General features: G+C 40.5%; 2 protein-coding genes across 3 annotated transcripts; one reads left to right on the forward strand and one right to left on the reverse strand.

Annotated features, from left to right (window-relative positions):
* Nucleotides 1–2118: 2118 nt before the first annotated feature.
* LOC144523938 (uncharacterized) lies at nt 2119–8289 on the reverse strand. Its single transcript, XM_078259909.1, is given in 8 exon segments — nt 2119–2926; nt 2928–3389; nt 3391–4126; nt 4129–4221; nt 4772–4993; nt 5106–5247; nt 5389–5488; nt 8255–8289. Coding segments are annotated over 8 exon segments (2598 nt in total).
* Nucleotides 8290–12950: 4661 nt separating this feature from the next.
* On the forward strand, nt 12951–18486 carry ttc22 (tetratricopeptide repeat domain 22). Of its 2 annotated transcripts, none has more exons than XM_078258549.1 (9): nt 12951–12971; nt 13110–13398; nt 13775–14075; nt 14968–15023; nt 15102–15217; nt 15292–15410; nt 15651–15812; nt 16195–16347; nt 16433–18486. In XM_078258549.1, exons 2-9 carry the CDS (start codon nt 13136–13138, stop codon nt 16967–16969), a joined length of 1707 nt encoding a protein of 568 aa, XP_078114675.1. In that variant the 5' UTR covers nt 12951–12971; nt 13110–13135; the 3' UTR covers nt 16970–18486. The 2 variants fall into 2 exon arrangements, with proteins under 2 accessions (XP_078114675.1, XP_078114674.1); XM_078258548.1 differs by having other exon boundaries at nt 12954–13026.
* Nucleotides 18487–18975: the final 489 nt, after the last annotated feature.

Genomic DNA, 18975 nt, shown 5'->3' on the forward strand with positions numbered 1-18975 from the left:
TTAAAAGCTATATGTTGCTGGGCAGAATTCAGATTCACTGTCCATCACATCAACAGTGTGTGTAAAGTTAAGACATCCAGACGTTTATCTGTGTTTTTTGCCCCCAAAGGCAGCTTCCAGGCATCGCTGCCTGGTAGAATTAGGCACTGGTTATGGTTAGGGTTAAGGTTAAGGTTAGGGTTAGGTGCCTTGAAGGCTGCCTGGAAGGAGCAGTTGGGGGCAAAAAACATCATCGAGCCATCCAGACGCTCATTAGATGATGCTTCCAAACGACCCGCGAACTGAGGAACTTGTAATACATCTAACCGACATAGTTAATACGTTGCTGCGATGCATAGATTTCCATCATTATAAGACGTCCAGACGCTCATTAAACAATGCTTCAGAATGACCCGCGATCAATTACAGATGAAGTGACCTTTTGCATATGTAGTGGCAACGTATGTGTCCTTACTGGGCAGATCATGTACTTATAAGTAAAAGTAGCAATTGTGTAGCCTAAGTTACAAGTAGGCTAAAAGGCCAGCATTCAACATTTTAGTTTAGTAGACTAAATTAAATAGCATCAAAATGTCGACTAGCTAGCCTACTTGAAGTAGGCAACCAAGCATGTAGTAGGCCTAAAAATCCTTCTGAAATGTAGACCTACTGGAGTAAAAGTACAAAGTTGCAGGAAATTTAATTTAGTACCTCAAAACAAAAGTACGGTACATGAGTAAATGTAACTTGATGATACTTTTTGCTCATGTAGCCTATTATGCTACTTTATAAAGTGTGGTTTTAGTGGTACTTAGCCCACCTAAGAAATTAATAACATATTGGTTGCTGCTGTTATTGATCCTACAACTTAGTGGCTGATATAATAGTTTTCAAATTGTGTTTTAAATTTGCTTGGCTCAAGAGGCCCACAATGTGTGGATAGCTGCACATACTGTATAGTATACACATGCTCAAAACCGCACAAATTTGATGCCATGCCTGTTGCTGCGCTGCGTTTTGATTGGACCAAGTACAGTTGTCATCATTGGCTCGTAGTCGGCTGCAGTAAAAAAAACAAACAAAAAAAAACATGAAGGATGTGGATTATGTTCTACAGCACAAATTTAAAAGTCTGCTGCCATTTGAAGAAAAACTTGAGATTAAACACCTCGGTGCCCACCAGCTGCGGGATGTTATAGCAAACCTCTGCTTAAAAATAATCACATATAATGTGGAGTTGTTCTCCAATACAAACTGTTAGCTTGTCAGAAAAGAGTGTTTGGAAGGAAAGGTGGGCAAGAATGGGCTTTCAGGATCTCAAGCATCTTTCTGAGAGGATTACCAAACATGAAAGCAGCAGGAGGAGCAGTTGAGGAGAACAGGTATGTGCCCAGTTGGATTATCCCCAGGTAACAATTTTTAGTTTTTGGTTACGGGAACATTCCCTGAAGGTTAGTTTTTGGTTCCCATGGAAAGTTTTCCTGGTGTTTAGGGAACGTTAGTTTTTGGTTACATCAACTGTTCTCAGAACGTTCCCAGAACGTTCGCCTAACGTTGCAACCTTTAGAGAATGTTCCCCTACCGTTGCAACCTTTAGGGAACGTTCCCCTAACGTTCCCCTACCGTTGTAACCTTTAGAGAACGTTCCCCTACCGTTGTAACCTTTAGAGAACATTCCCCTAATGTTCCCCTACCGTTGTAACCTTTAGAGAACGTTCCCCTAACGTTCCTGTAATATCCTTGATCATGGAAAGGAAAGACGGACAGTTTGGATGGAGGTTATCTGGATTTAATGAACACTTGGTTGGGCATTACATGAGCTTGGCGGTCTCTCAAAAATACCACAACTGGAGAACAGCCTTGAACCACACACCACCCTCATGCCCCAGATGAACACCTACTGCCACCTAGGGACACACTCCAGTATGACATATACAACACCTCCCATATACTACATTCCTCCCCCCTTAAGCCAATACCTTCTGCCAGTGGAACAACATTCCCACCGAAAACACTTCTTACACAAAATCCATTAACCTGCATCAGTCACCCCTAATTAATTCTGACACTGAAACAAAGTAAATAATGTGTAAATACTCTTCATGCAACCACAACTCTGAGCAACAGTTACTTTAACACTCATAGTCCTTCAAATAACTTGGCTTCGACACAGGTCTCACCGACCGACGTGCAGGTGCAGCCGAAGGCGGTGATTGCCTTGGAGTACCTGGAGGATGAATGTCTATTACGGCTGAATTGTTGTGTAATGCGGTTACTAAACACCACTCTTGACACTTTAGTGGTCAGGCTACCGACACCTGCCTTCTTCATCATTGACTTGAATGTCTGGACTGCGAGCTCAGCACAACCATTTGAGGACGCATGATAAGGAGCAGAAGTGATGTGTTCAATCCCATTCTTCTGCATGAATTCTCTGAACTCCGCACTCACAAAGCATGAGCCATTATCTGACACAATTGTCTCTGGAATGCCATGATTGCTAAAACTCTTCCTTAGACATTCAATCGTGATGGCTGACGTTGCGGTCGTTACAGGGTAAGCATCCATCCATTTGGAATGGGCGTCCACCAAGATCAAAAACATGTGTCCCATAAAAGGTCCCGCATAGTCAATGTGTAACCTTTGCCAGGGTTTGCTCGGCCACTCCCAGGGATGCAGTGGTGCTGGAGCTGGTGAGTTGCGGTGTTCTTGGCATGCAACACATCTTTTAGCTACAGCTTCAATGTCTGCATCCAACTTCGGCCACCAGAAGTAGCTTCGCACTAAAGCTTTCATTCTAGTGATGCCGATGTGCCCGTGATGTAGCTGCTGTACCAAGGCGTCCCGCCCTGGCGGTGGCACCACTACGCGAGAGCCCCACAGTACACATCCATCTTGCACACTTAACTCTGTTTTCCTCACAGCATATGGTTGGAAAGCTGGGTCGTTGAACGAACTGTGCCACTCTGGACAACACAGGATCTCTGCTTGTCCATCTGCTCATTTCCGCTGCCGACACAAGGGTCACATTCTCCATCATCAGCACTCGTTCCTCTTGTACTCCCTTGACGGACTGTTGAGGCAGAGGGAGTCGACTCAATGCATCTGCATTGTTATGGTATTTCCCTGGCTTGTAAACAATCTCGTATTCATATGCTCTCAAGGTTACTGCCCATCGCTGTATACGAGGAGAAGCCATTTGGGGCACTGCCTTTATTTCATTGAAGAGAGACAGTAAAGGTTTGTGGTCAGTGCAAATGGCAAACATCCTACCATATAAGTACTTGTGGAAACGCTGAATGCCAAACATTACTGCCAGACCTTCTTTGTCCAGTTGAGAGTAGTTCGCTTCAGCTGACGTTAGTGTCCTGGACATGAAGCTGATTGGTCTCTCCTGTCCATTTGGCATGCACTCCGTAAGGAGAAGCGTCGCAGGACAGGATCAGATCTTTTTGGCTGTCATAATGCACCAACACATCGGACGACTGCATGAGTCGCTTAGACTCCTCAAAAGCTCTCTCCTGTTCTGCCTCCCATTTCCAGGTGGTTTCCTTTCTTAACAGTCCATGTAAAGGTAATAACAATGTTGACAGGTTTGGCAGGAATCTGTTGTAGTAGTTGAGCAGTCCCAGGTATGCTCTCAGTTCTGTGACATTGGTCGGAGCGGGTGCTTCTTGTATTGGCCTGACCTTATGTGGCAACGGATGAAGACCAGAGGCGTCCACTTTATGTCCAAGGAACTCTAGTTCCTGTTCCATGAACACACATTTGTTGCGTTTTAGGCGAAGACCAGCTTCCTGCAGCCGTGTTAACACCTGGTTCAATGTTGCAAGGTGGTCTTGGTCGCTCTGGCCCATCAGTAAAATGTCATCCAAATAGACAACCACATTCGGGATGCCGGCCACCAGACTCTCCATCAGTCGTTGGAATATGGCTGGGCTGGAGGAGACCCCAAATGGAAGACGATTCACCTGAAACAGACCTTTGTGTGTATTAATAGTGACATATGGTGTGGATGACTCATCAAGTATCACTTGCTGATACGCATGGCTCAGGTCTAGTTTACTGAAGTTTTCGCCGCCTGACAACTTCTCAAACAAGTCCTCCAATTTCGGTATTGGGTACTGCTCGAGCTTCGACACTTGAGTTTGTAGTCTCCACAGATGCGCACCGAATCATCAGGTTTTAACTCAGGCACAATCGGTGCGGCCCACTCGGAGAACTTCACTGGCTCAATGATCCCTTGGTTTGTGAGTCATATTTAACACCTCCCATATACTACAGTTCCCCTAACATTATTTTTTACATTCCCCTAACCTTTAAATAACTAACGACTGTGGTACCAATTTTATTATTAGTTTAAACTGTCTGTGCATGAGCAGGAATGAATTATTATATATTGGCAGGAATGAACAGGCAACAGGCAAACTTGATGGGATTTAAAACTTTAATATAAAATTAACAAAATACAAAAAATATAAAAGGCCTAAAAAATAATATAACAATCAGAAACTATACAAATAAGAAGAAAAAAAACAATGGAATGGGATGTAGAGTGCAAATGTAGTGTGAAAGATGCATATTGGAATGATAAAGTATGTAATGTGTAGGTGAATGGCCAAAGTGGGGATGACCCCACTTATCAGCAGTTCAGGAGAGTGATGGCAGTGGGAAAGAAGCTGTTCTTGTGTCTGGTTGTTTTTCTGTGCAGGGATCTGTAGCGCCTGCCAGAGGGGAGGAGGCAGGAGGATGGCAGCAGTGTAGAAGATGGCCAATAGCTCTTGTGGTAGGCCATGCTTCCGCAGTTGCCGTAGGAAGCACATCCTCTGCTGAGCCTTTTTAAGGATGGCGTTGATGTTGGACTCCCACTTCAGGTCCTGGGAAATGGAGCCCAGAAACTTGAATGAGTCCACCTTTGACACTGGGCTGTTAGGATATTGTGAGGGGGGGAGGAGCATTGTGGGGTCCTCCACATCTGCTGCAGTCAGCGCGGGGAAGTTTTTCTGGGAGGCCGCTAGAGTAGAAGTCAAAATGAAGCAAAGTTACAAGTCAAACTAAAACCTCTTATCAGCCAAGCTAAGCATAATAATGATGTGAACAATAAAATAACACCTGCCTGTTATAACCCTGCAGATTGTCAGGTCCTTCTTTTGCCTTTCTGCTCCGCAGGCTATACGGTTTTAGAACGTCATTGGTTGGCACTCGCCGTAGCATGCGACGGATGGCAGTACCTCCGGTCGAACCTCCAAGGGTTGTCAGGAAAAGTTGCTGTAAAACATACAGAAATACAAATTAGAATTTATGCAATTATATAGTGTTATTCGTAGGGCAGGGTAGGGCAGGACTATGGCCACTTAATTACCATTTTGTTGACAGAGATTCCTGTCGGAACTCATGCAGCTCAGTGACTGTTGAGCAGGGCGACAGCAACATGTCATCAACTGGAGCAGAGGGAGGTGACTGGGAGCTCCTTAAGAGCATGAGCAGCTCATCCAGCTTCTCATCAAGGCTATGGAAAAATGAATGGTGTTAGTTTTAGTTGTAATACATTATATTATTATCATTTGCTGTGTTGTTTATCTTACTTAGATTTTATAAGACCAATCATTTTTGAGTGAATCTAAATCAAGTTACTGCAAACCTTTTATATGCTACTTCAAAAACTTAAATGGAGCTGGTATAAATAAACATTTTCAAAACCGCACTCAGAACAACCAAAAACAACCAAATTGGAACGTTGTGTGGAGGTACAGTGCAACCACAGGGGAACGTTTAATTTGGTTTGGTTCGAACTAACCTTTAGGGAACCAGAAACTAATGTTCCCCAACGTTCCCTAAACGTTCTGTGTTAGTGGGGTCACCTGTGTTAAACTGTGTAGGAAATGTGAAAAAGCACATTATGTCAACTTGTGCACCATTCTTTTCCCACCTAAAAACGCCACTCCTGTCATCACTAACATACTTGCCAGGCTCTCTCAACATCTGGCTACCTATGAACTATAAAAGTCGGACCTATGTTTAGACCATTAAATAAACTGTCTGCGCACATATATATTATTAAATAAAAAAAATAAAAAAATTCCTTTGTACATCAGTTTAGTTTTACACCAAAACAGTCTTTGGCACAAAAACCAACCCCAGCATAAACAGGCTATATAGTTCCATCCATTCTGTACTGTAAAGCAAGTCTATCCATGCAGTATTAAATATTTTACCAACACTCAATTTAAAGCTAAAAAATTCACTAAGAAGCTGTTTAGTCTAACTGTTTAATCTATTCCGCCCCTGTGTCTAAAAAGTGTAATGAAGTATGACAGATGTCTGTGTTACTAAAGACTATCACATTACTCTAAATACACATAGCCTACACACACTTACACCATATGTGGCTCTTAATGAAGGCTCTATCCCAGCCTACCCAGACTCAGTCCAGGCAATTGTTTTCTCAACAGGCCTGGACCTCCGCATGTGGAACCATGAGCACAGTGGCTGCCATAATTCATCAGGTTGAAAGCTCACAGTTATGAGACTGGTAGGCTGACGTATTGTTTTGGCAATAGTTTGGGGCAATAGAGATTATATGTTGTCAGTTAGGAAATTAAATAGGGTGTCTGGTAATTCTTTCCCCCTGATATTTTTTTATGGTTTAGGAGAGAAAGTATTTTAAAATTTGCTAACAAATCTATAGCTATCTGGAGATTGTTTTATCCATGTGCTAACAAATACACATGGCAAAAAAGGTCTTTAACGTCCCAATTCCTACGTATGATGGAATAGAAGTATGTGAAAAAGAGGTCAGAATTAGAAAAGGATTTATTGCCAAGTAAGTAACAGTTAAGGAATTTGCCTTGGTGGTTGGTGCATACATAAACAAACAAAGTGATCATTAATATGAAATAAACAATAAATACAGAAACAAATATACAAAATAGTTGTTTAACATAAGAAGAAAGGGGCTGAATGGTTTAGTGCAGAATGTGTAAAAATATATAGTATGTGTAACTGGCTAGTGTATAGTCCAGGATGTAGGTGGTTAATGCAAAGTGTTAGTGACTGGGTGGTGGGGTTTAGAGTCAATGTCAGTGGGGGTCCGGGGCCTTGTTAATAAGGCTGACTGATTACAGATGAAACAAATCATGAAAAGGAATATCAATACTCTCAATTTTTGTTAAATTTGCTCTGTTTAGATTTCCTAAAGATGTTATGGGCTAACATATACAACTATTACACATTGGGACAGTACAAAGAGACATTCAGTTGTGTGATCTGCATTCAGAGAAGGCCTCTGGAGAGCTGAAGAGTTGCTTTTTAGTACAAACACTCACTCAAGCTGCCAGAGAGAAGCTGACTAAGAATGGAAATAAAGTGATGAGGTGGCTTAGAAAGGCAGAGGGCTTTCAGCTATAACACTAATTGCATGTACAAGTGTGTCTCAGGGGAATAATGGATAAAGGGTGAGTCTGCAGTAAAGGGGGGGGGGGGACCTGTGCATTAAATAACAATACTTTAAAAGCAGGATTCAGGGTCTGAAGTGGATTAGGGCTGTTTTACTCTTTGTGATATGGCAGAGCAGCTACTGAGCCTGGATACCAGTCTTCAGTTTGACATGGAGAACATACAATATGATACTTAATCATTAAGTCCTTCCACTGTTAATAATGCTTTGGAACATATAAAAAATAGTGAATGTGCATGCATCAAAGGCATTAATAACAGAGCAGAACTCAGTTTAGAGAGAAGGTATGAAGTCTGGATTAATAAGGCTTCCTGTGATCCTATGATTATCCTATGATAATTTGTGTTTAGTGTCACATGCCGTGAGGGGCCCCAAATTTCCCTACTATACTCCTGTCAATATAAATGTAATGTCTCTGCAGAGAAGGATTTCAGAGAACTTTGATGCTGCGAGGTTGCCATCTTTGCTTATGTTCATACTGTTCACAATATACCCAGGAAGCCTTTCCATTCTCATCCCTGACTGTCTGTATATTATTCTTTGTCAGTTATACACTGTCCTTTGTGCCAAAAATTAAAACAAGCACCAAAACAATTAAGTAGGTTAACAAGGGGTTAGATTGAAAGGAAAAGATTGAAAATAGAGGGATTATTAGGGGTCAACATCTTTCCCCATAATACATTTGTTTTGTCTCCTGGCTGCTTGGATGTAAAATCTATCATCTAATCTGGAGCCTTTATGAGCAAAATGCTGTATATTCTGTCTTTGGCTCGGAGGGTGCACAACCACACAAACAAGCATCTGTAACCATTATGTTACCATGCTATCAGCCTGGTATCCACGATGGCCACCATGGCAACGGTTGTCGAGAGGAGAAACTTTTCAGATTTCTGTACACCCACATAGTACAAATCGAAAAGGCTGCCCACGATGATCCATATCTGCAGTACCAAATACCCATTATGCAACACACTCTGACAGTAACTGAATCTGTTTCAGGGTTAACATAGGTGGTTCAGCACTGTTCAAACCTGACTGATGCATTTGTGTGTGGGTTTGGTTATTCTCTCTGTATTTGTGTGGGTATGCTCCAGGTTATCCAGTTTCAACCACATTAAAATCCTGCATGTTTATTAAAAGTACTCCTTTTCAATTTTATTTTTATTTTACCAGGGAAAAGAATCACATTGAGATTACGATCTCTTTTACAAGTGAGCCCTGGCCAAGAAGGCAGCACATAAAGGATACACTTTAAGACAACAAATAACAGACAAACATGGATGGACTGCAAAAATAAATAAGAAATAAAAACAGAACACATTTACAAAAACAAGCGCAGACATGTTGATATATCTGATTTAAGTAGGACTTGAATTCAGTATGTGAAATAAAAACCTGCAGTTTTAGCTGATTTTACAAGTCATTCCATGAAGTTGGAGCACTGTAGCTAAAAGCAGTTTTGTCAAACTCTGTTTTAGTTTGTGGAACATCATACAGTATCTAATTGATTTAAGATTGTATTCAGATCTACTAAGTGTTAAAAGTGTAGTTAAATATGAAGGAGTATGTCCACTTATTGATTTGTACACAAAGGTCAACCAATGTTTGAACCTTCTTCTGTTGAGTGAGAGCCAACCTACCATTTCATATAATATACAGTGATGGGTAGAGTGCTTTGCATGCGTTATAAATCTCAGTGCTGAATGATACAAAGAATCCAATGATTTCAACAGGGTCTTTGTGGAGTGTCTGTAAAACACATCTCCATAGTCTAAAACTGGCAAAAGGTAGATTCAATCAGCTTTTTCTTGACTTTCTGTGTGAAGCGAGAACTGTGTCTAAAGTAAAAACCCAGCTTTAATTTCAATTTAGTGAGTAACTGCTCAATATGCAACTTAAAAGACATGTCTTTCTCCAATATAAATCCCAGGTATTTGTATGAGCAAACTTATTATATTGGCCTGCCCTGTAATGTGTGGAGCTGAGGCAGGGAAGGTCCAGGCTTACGAGGTCCAGGAAAAAACATGTATTTAGTTTTCTGATCATTAAGAACTAATGCATGTAGATTGAGCTAAATATTTTCAAATGCTTTTTGTAGCTTTAAAATTGCCTCAGCAGGTGATTTTGCAGAACAATAGATAATGGTATAATCAGCATATAAGTGTATATTTGCATTCATAACATTTTCACTGAGGTTATTAATATATACTGTAAACAGCAAGGGCCCCAGAATAGAGCCCTGCAGTACACCAGAGTTAACAGTAAGTTTCTCATGTCATGTAGTCATTTAGAAGTACACGTTGACATCTGTTATTTAAATAGCTACTGACCCAACCTATAGCAGTATCAGAGAGGCCAATGCAAGCCAACCGTGATAATAAGATAGCATGATTGACTGTATCAAAGGCTTTTGTTATATCAATAAATAATGCAGCACATGATTTACGATCATCTAGAGCACTGATTATGTCATTAAGTATTTTCATAGTAGCGGTGGTAGTACTATGATTTTTTTTCTAAAGCCAGACTGAAAAAGAGATAGAATATTATTACTAACCAGGAACTGTTTTAATTGTTCACTGACGATAGATTCCAAAATCTTAGCTATCACTGATAATTTAGAAATTGGACGGTAATGTCCAATTTAGATGGGTCACCACCTTTCAACATTAGTAAAACCAGAGCAGATTTCCAATCTTCAGGAACAATATTATGTTACAGTGATACGTTTAAAATATTAGTCAATGGGTCAGCAATGATTTCTGCTGCAAAATTTTAAAATATGGGCTCAATCTCATCAGGCCCTGCAGATTTACAAGTATCCAGTTTTTTCAGGGCCATTAATACCTCATGACTCGTAATAGGCGTAAAATTGAAACTAGGACTATAGTCTCCCCTTGAGTGACATACGTTTAAAAGATTTTGATCAGAAAATCCAATGAATCCAGCTGATACAAAATGCTTGTTAAAGCAATTTACCATGTCGGTTCTATTGGTTATTTGCCTTTCATTTATTGTTAGTTGGTTCGGGAAACCATTAGATGATTGAGTGGGGGACAACGACTTGATGGTTTTCCAAAACTTAGTTGGGTTATTTAGATTTTTTGTTGTTTAATTAAGATAAAACTCAGATTGTGCCTTGCGAACCAGGGCTGTACATCTATTTCTCAGGGCTCTAAAAGCCACCCAGTCCTTTTCTTGGTCAGTTTTTCTAGCTCTGGCCCAAGCTGAATTCCTTTCATGAAAAAGCTCAGACAGTTCATCAGTGAACCAAGGATTATCGCAGCCCTTCACTCTAAATTTCTTGATTGGTGCAAGCTTATTCATGATCTTTAAAAATAATGTATGGAAATACTGCCATGCAGAGTTCACATTGGGTATTAAAAAAAGTTTATCCCAGTCACATGCAAACAAATCATGCAAAAAATCTTGAATATCAAAGTTCTTAAAACTCCTCTCGTGACCTATGTGCTGATGGTCACTGCTGCTAGTTGTGATTTGTTCATGCAAACTCCTTCCTTTTCAGACAGGACTGCTGTTGTTTTCTGTTCAGAAAGCCTGGACCTCCCCCATCTTTGAGTAACTATTTGATTGATCTAACATCACTCTCCTGCCCCTATCCCTCCAACCTGTGCCCCCGTCGTACTCAGGACTGTGATGAACAGCTATCTGACTTTTGAAGTCCCCCTCCACTCAAAAAAAGAGTTGTCCTTGTTATTACTTACATTTTTGTTAGACCTTGACAGGTTTCAATTGTCAGTTTAAAACTTGTTAGAATTAACAGGAATTTGTGACTAGTTTGAAAGCCAAATACAGCCCAGTATGCATCTTACACAAGTGTAATGTGGAAACTTAAAACCTTCCACGTGCACACTGAGAATGGACTTTTCAGGGAAGTAGTAGACAACTTGTATTGAGATTTAACTTTTTTGGGGCTTTTTCCGCATTTAATTTGACAGGACAGCTAGGTGAGAAAGGGGAGAGAGAGGGGAAAGACATGCAGGAAATCGTCACAGGTCGGATTCGAACCCTTGACCACTGCGTCAAGGCATAAACCAGTATATGTGCGCCTGCTCTATCACTGAACCAACCCGGCCACCTGAGTATTTAACTTTTCTGGATTTTGGATATGATATAACTTCCTGGGTCTCACCAATTTAAACATATTTTATATTGGTCCGATAAATTGCACTTATTATACAGTATAATCCTCCTGTACTTTTTTGTTATTGATTTGTTCCTATCTGTGGCTAATATTGTACCCCAGCTGTCAGAGGATGGCTGATCTCTCTTTGAATTATCTCTCTAACAGTCTCTTTTGTGCTGAGGCTCTTTGGAGTCATTGGAGAGCTTGCACTTGCTTGGGTACCACTTTTGATGTGGGTCTGTAAAGCCCATGGAGACATGGCATGTACTAGTCAGTTTAAAATGCTTAACACCCTGTCCTTCTTGTTAGAATGGTTTATTATAATCCAAGGTTACCCTCTGGTGGAAGAGTTTGGATTTGTATGCAAAACCATTCTAAAACAAAAACGTGTGTATCATGTGCGTTATCTGGTTTTACCAAGATAGCATTGTCACTTGCAGGATAGTGAGGATTCACAGTCAATGTTTGCTTTTGTTAAAGTTTTTCGCAGAGGATCTGCATATCTCCGTTAGGTGTTTGCATGTTCGGTCAACAGCTCATCATACAGCTGCATGCTTTTTTTTTTTGTTTAGTTTAGATTAGATTAGATTAGGTTCAACTTTATTGTCATTGCATATAAGTACTGAGACAACAAAATGCAGTTTATCATCCAACCAGAAGTGTAAAAAGCAGTAAAGCGCAGAGTAATGTACCTGTATTGGGGTAAATAATAAAAATATAAATAATAAATAGTAGGGGATAGTTAAGAATAGTTAAAGATATACTGCATACGGTATGAACAGTATTAACAGTATGAACTGTGCGATATGAATAGGCTATGATATATACACATTAACATGTGCAGAACTTATTTGTAATTAACTTATTTTTGATAATGAAATGGAATGTCATTGATTAAAGTAGTAGCTAACAGAAGTTTCATTGAGTTTCCTCCAGTGTTTCCCCAGTCGCACTGTTCCTGATGGGTCACATTCTTCTGTTGCCAACAGCTGACACAGGTAGGGGCAGAGAGTAACTGAATCATTCTCCCAAACAAGACTTCAAAACCATTTTTTTTACAAGACATAAATAATATCATACTGTCAGAAAGGACTTCAAGGAATGGCAGTTGGTGCTTTTGTTAAAGAGCCAAATAAGAAAAAGGCGACAAAGAGCAAACCATGTGATACAATCTCTTTTTGGAGAAAAAAAAAATGAAAAGAGATGACTACTAAGATTTCTGAATTTATGGATGAGAATCAAAAAGGGGAGTTGATACAATAAAAAATGTGGGTAGAATATGTATCCATAGTTATACACTATTTTTCCCTTACACTAGCTGTTCCACTCCCTATAGTCACTCCCAAGCCTAACCTGTTCGACCCGTTTGCACCTGTGTGTCCAGAGTGGGTGAGTGAATGCTGTCGCTAGATAATAGATTGAACTGTAGGTTGAGGAGGACAAGGTATTTTCTTGCGCAGAATCGTAGGTAATATAAAATATAAGAAAGCAGTATTTCTTATTGTATTTATTGTCTTTTTTAAACAGCCGGTGGAGAGAAGGAGCAGAAGGCCATGGAGGCAGACAGCAAAGAGGACATTGAGTCTCTCATGGAGGACATGGACTACATCCCTGGCCACTTCCACCTGGACCTCAACCTTAACTGTGATCCTGTTGGGCCTGTGAAGCTGAGACTCAGGGACACTTATTTAAAACAGGAGAGCCTGCGAGGTGAGCTAGAGGCTGAAGCTGGATATCTACAGTACGCCGTTCGAAATCTGCTGGGTCTGCTGGCTTTTCACCTGGAACACTTGGACACAGCTGAAGAAATATTCAGGTGAGGATACACTGTCATTTAGTAATTTATAAAGGCAGAATATTTCAAATATTCATTAAGCAAGAGATCTCGACTAGTGTGTGTTTTTAAAATGTCGTAGCATCTTTACAATTGAAACACCACACAGGTTGAAATGTGTTTTACTATATACAGTATACAGTACTTAAACTCTGTGAGCTGACCAATAACCACCACATGGAGGACCTTCACAGCAGTGGAAAAGGCAGCACAAAAGCACAACCTGACCTTCTGCCAACTATAGTAAAAAACAAAAATCAAGACCATAAGCTCACAGTAATCTTACACACTAGTTGAGGCCACAATCACAGGAAGCTGCATAACAAACATTCCATCTCTCTGTCCCTTGGCCTTTCAGAAGCATCTGTAAAGAAGACCCTGGGAACCTCAATGCCTGGGCCAACCTGGGCTACGTGTACGACAAGCTGGGGAGAGAGCTGGATGCAGGCGAGTGTGTGGAGAAAGTTTCCTACCTTATGGGTTTAGACGGGGGAGAGGCCTCTCAGGAAGAGACCAGGCTCCTGGCGGCCCGCTGCCTGGCTGAGCAGGCTTACGTTTATCCCTACGATGTGGAGATGGACAGTGAGGACGACCTGAGAGACAGACTGACGGCAGCATTGACACTATACAACAGAGCCCTGGACTATGGGGGTCAGCTGGTGAGATACATACAGTAATACTAAAATTAAATAAATAAATACTCTGTAAATGTTTTTTTTATTGTATTTTAAGATTAACATGTAAATTGTAAATGTAAGGAGCATTGAAACAATGACTCATAACCTTCCAGCATTTCATTTGTTGGTATTCCATCCATGCAGTGTTGGTAATCCTTAGATATATATGATTCATTTCTCTTCTATGACTCATTTCACATGCAAAATTTTACTGAAGTAATAGGATGTGGCTGTGCTCAGACCATTTGTATTTTTATTTTTCAAACATCTGTTTATTGTTTTCAGTGCATGTACATCATTAGAAGAAAACTTGATGACATGGGTTTAAGTTGATGTTAGATGGTTAAGTTGTAATAAAAACACTTAATACTAGATATCTTTTTTTTTTCTTTTTTTTTTTTTAAAATAAATTCAATAACAGCACAATGGTACAGAGGTAAGAATTAGAAATAACCTATGGCGGAATATTCACCCAGGGTCATACACCAGTCATTAATGAGTCACTAAGTATGTGCAGTAGGCTTGTGTAAACAAATATGATGTTGTAGTCTTAGTCAGGTATGGTCGAAAAGTTACATTTTCTCAAGTAAGAGAGCAAAGGCCCCCTTATCTAAGAAAATGTGTTTGAGTAGCCCCTAAATGTACATCTCATGTTCTCTAATTGAATATAGTGGCACGCATTCGGGATCCTCACCGCATAGCAAGATGCTCAGAAGATTTATAAATGAATATCAAACTTAGCTTACAATGATATGGATATAAAACTAAACTAAACAATGTTACACAGGACATGTACCTGAAGACTTAAATATGTATTCCTGCCCAACAAATGTCATTTTATGATTATTAGTAAAGCATATTTGTTGTTTTTCAGCTACCAGTAGAGGAAAAACGAAGCTGGTCTTTTAAAATGGCAACCATCTATATAAGGTACAAAACAACATTATCACACGATAACCACTATACCACTTGATGTGTAATGTGTATTAAGTCATTTTCTCCCTGCAGACTGGACCAAATAGTAAAGACCAAAGAGGACTCTGAATACTCCAGACTCCCTCACTACAATAAGGGACTGAAGCTTCTCAAAGAAACACTAGAATCTGAGAAACCACAACACAAAGGTAAATATGTTTCTAAATTATTGTTTCTCTATGAATACATATGTAAACAAACTGATTCGGAGCTCTCCCCTCAGCTCTTGCCTGGTGTTACGTTGGCATCATGTTGGAGAGGAAGGAAGAGTTCACTACTGTGCCCATGTCTATACATGACTGTGGCTACTCAGCCTCTGATCCACTATCCTGCTATGGAACTGTAAGTAAACTCACACATTTAGGCCTAGTCCACACCTACATGTAGCTTTTTTTAATACCTGTCCCCTTTTTACCCCATTTGAATGAACCTCTACATTGTGTCTATCCCCACCAACAACCTGTTTCAAATTGAAATACACACATTTACAGAAATAGATCTGTTTTAATAATAAGGTCAAGAGATTTCATTTAATTTATTAATATTTCCATATTTTCACCATAACATACAATATGACCTCAGGCCATAAACCTGGCCAGTGATGACGCATTCACCCTGAACCTCCTGGCAAAGGTCTTCTTTCTGTTGGGCAAACATGAGATGGCCACAGGGATCTGCAACATGGCTCTAAACGTGCTCCCAGACCCAGAGCTCAACTGGCAGGCATACTGCACCCGTGCCAAGGTACTGCAGCCGGTCAAGTCAGTGCCAAAATCAAGCTGGCAAAACTCAGTCAATTACCAATTGAAATCCCTTTAATGCTTGAGAATTTGCATTCATTTAAACTGTCTGAAAGATGCACAGCATTCACATATTCGTACTGAGCTGGTGTTAACTATAAATGGTTATTTGTGCACTGTATTTGTATGTAGTTTATGTGGCAAAAGTGAAGTTTATACTCCTATTGCATAAATTGATCATTTCTATACATTTGATAAACGGAGAGGTCTATAGTGCAAGTTTTTCATGTACAGTACCAGTCAAAAGTTAGAACACGCCACTCCCATTCAAGTGAATGAGAAAGCGTGTCCAAGGTTTTGACTGGTACTGGACGTTTTCCTTTTAGATCAATATGATGCTCTACGCCAGGGACCTAGAGAAGGCTAAACATGGTCATGGTGGAATCCCAGACCGACAGAAACTAACTGAGGCCAGAAAAGACTTGGACAAGGTCCTGACTGTACGTCCATGTCTGCGGACTCACCTGGAGATGGCACAGGTAACAACACAAACTACTAATGGAAAATATATAGTGATTTTCTACAGCAATAGGGTTTTTTTTAAATCTATGTCTGTCCCTGTAGGTGTACTACTACATGGGTGTAGATGCACTCCATGAGAGTCTCTTGGTGGATGAGGGAGCAGTGAACAGTGCGATGGTGAGTCTGTCCCATGCCCTACAATTTGAGCTGGGTGATAGCTTGCCGGATCTCCACGTGCTCAGAGGACGCTGCCTCCTGCTGAAGGGGGAGGAGCAGAACGCTGCAGACTGCTTCAAACAGGCTGTGGAGTTAGAGAGACCAGGGAGCACAGACACCACAGCCCTGCGCTGCCTCCTACAGGCACTCTTGAAACTGTTCATGCAGGGAGGCCCTGACCCAAGCTTAGCCACCACCCAGCTGGAACTGTGGGTGCAAAAGGCTGAGGAGAGGTACCCTGAGGACATTGTGAAGTCTGAGCTGAGGTGCCTTTACAGGACGAACACAGCAGAGGTCACAGAGTTATCCAGGGCTCTGATCAGGACAGGCAGAATGGTCCTAGTGAGGAGGCTTCTGGAAACAGTGGTGCCTAAACAGCTGGTTAAGAAGAGACCAATGGCTCGGTCTTTCTCCTGTACATGAAGCAAATATGTGACTTTAGTAGACATATAGGTGCATGACCTAACCAGAACAGACATGCAGTAATTAATTAACTTCTTGACAGCATTTCACAGACAAAAATGAATGGCAGCGGTGTACTGTATTTTTTAAAAACTGATTCTTCTTTTTTTTTTTTTTTTAAGGGACAACTTTTAGAAAGGTTAGATCTACAGAGAAACCTACAGTTACAGTGTTAAAGCACAGAAAGATATTCCTTTCAAGCTTGCTTTGCAATGCAAAATATGTTAGAAATCTTTGAGTTTCTGTGTAAAATGAGATGACCACGGCCTTTGAGAGCATTGCTGAATTGAAAAAAAGAGTGGTTGGGTGTATTCATAATGAAAGGGCTGTGGAAAGGATGCCCTGTTGGCTCTTCCACAGTGGCTGTAGAAATGACACCACAAGTAGTTATTACTGCATAGTAATATTTAAATCATGTCTACCTCTCTTTGAGTGGGATATTTCAATGCTCTACCACTGTTGACCAGCAGATAGGGGTATACACCATTAGGTTTGCCTGGTTCATGAAAGGTTCTGTTTCGGGCTATGAATAAAAAACTAGTTTTTGAATCACTTGTCATGTAGTATTTGGTCTTGGTCTAAAGACATTTGACAAATTCAATTAAAAACTGGAATAATTTGATACAGAACAACAGGAGCCACTGAATGGTTTGAGTATGGATATGCTTTGGCTCTCGCAGTCACCTCAGCCACAACTGCAGAATGAATGCATAATGATGGGATGTCTTCCTCTAAACATAGAAACAAATACAGAGAGAGCTGGGGTTATTTGCAGTTTCCATGGATCTTTGCATGGATTTTAAGTAACAAAAGATGGCTGCAAGATGAAAGAAAACATTCTATCAAAGTCCCGTTCTGGCAATTTCACCTCAAACCATCCTAAAATGAGGTTGGGTCATTAATGCAGATATTTTTTTGTGGAAGAGCCAACATTTTACATGGCTGTATTGTTAGCAAGCTATGTAACTGATCTACATATGTTACGTCATTGCATTGTGCATGTTCTAATCCAGGTGCAACATATCTCTTTGATACCCTGGAAATCCAGAAATCCTGAAAATCACACTGCACGCAATTGGATAACACTACGACCAATCACAACAATACACGGGGTGACGTATCCAGAGCCCCATACCTTTAGCTACCAGCGGAGTTTACTGGTAGATTAAACTGTCGTCATCTGTTTAGCTCACCTCTGGCCCGCCTATATCAGATACACCGATGTGATTGGTGCAGCTCGGCTACAAGGGCATAGTTGATGAGCATCATTACTCAATGCCAGAGTGACTTGCTGAGAAAATTCAAATTGTGCTCTCGCAAAAACTCTGGATTTCCAGGGTATCTCTTTGATAGTTTGTAAAAGAAATTGCTGGGATACCTCTGTTTGCGGTGCCTTTCGTAGCCTTGTTATTCAGGATTGCCATTAGACAGAAATATAGAATCAAGGTATGACACCTGTAAAACACTGATTTTATGTCTGCTGCAAAAGTATATACAGGTGGGTCACCACATACCTTACACCACCAGAGGATCTTTTTTTAACTTGACATGAATGTAGGTGTCTCCAGTCATATTGTATATTATATGTTGAACCTTATTCCTCTTTTCAGGGTACAGAATATATTGAAATATTTTGGTTTGAAAAACTGTGCCAATGGAGAAAAGATTTAAAAGGAATGTATTTTTCTACAACCAAGGAATTGCTGAAGTCCTACCAGTGAGTCAAAAAACTAACCATGAAAATCATGTGCTGTCTTTTTTACTCTCTTTAAATAGGTACAACATTTCTTTGGAGCTTAGTGTCTCACTGCTTTGCCACACCTGTGTTAATATTAAAAAAACGAGGGAGATGTGCTGTTGTTTTTACATCTATTTGCATAAAGATTCTGGTTCTGCAGCATTGTTAGTGCTTAAGTGCCCAATATTTACTTTCTGTGTGGAGTTTGCATGTTCTCCCTGTGTTTGCA

This window comes from Sander vitreus, chromosome 9, assembly GCF_031162955.1.
Source record: "Sander vitreus isolate 19-12246 chromosome 9, sanVit1, whole genome shotgun sequence".
In the NCBI taxonomy this organism is placed as follows: Eukaryota; Metazoa; Chordata; class Actinopteri; order Perciformes; family Percidae; genus Sander; species Sander vitreus.

Bases quoted from the DNA above. Each gene is read 5' to 3' on its own strand.
- ttc22 (XM_078258549.1), top strand. From the start codon at position 13,136: ATGGAGGCAGACAGCAAAGAGGACATTGAGTCTCTCATGGAGGACATG. The intron at 15,024-15,101 runs GTACAAAACAAC...TTCTCCCTGCAG, and splicing joins ATGGCAACCATCTATATAAG to ACTGGACCAAATAGTAAAGA. The intron at 16,348-16,432 runs GTAACAACACAA...CTGTCCCTGTAG, and splicing joins CTCACCTGGAGATGGCACAG to GTGTACTACTACATGGGTGT.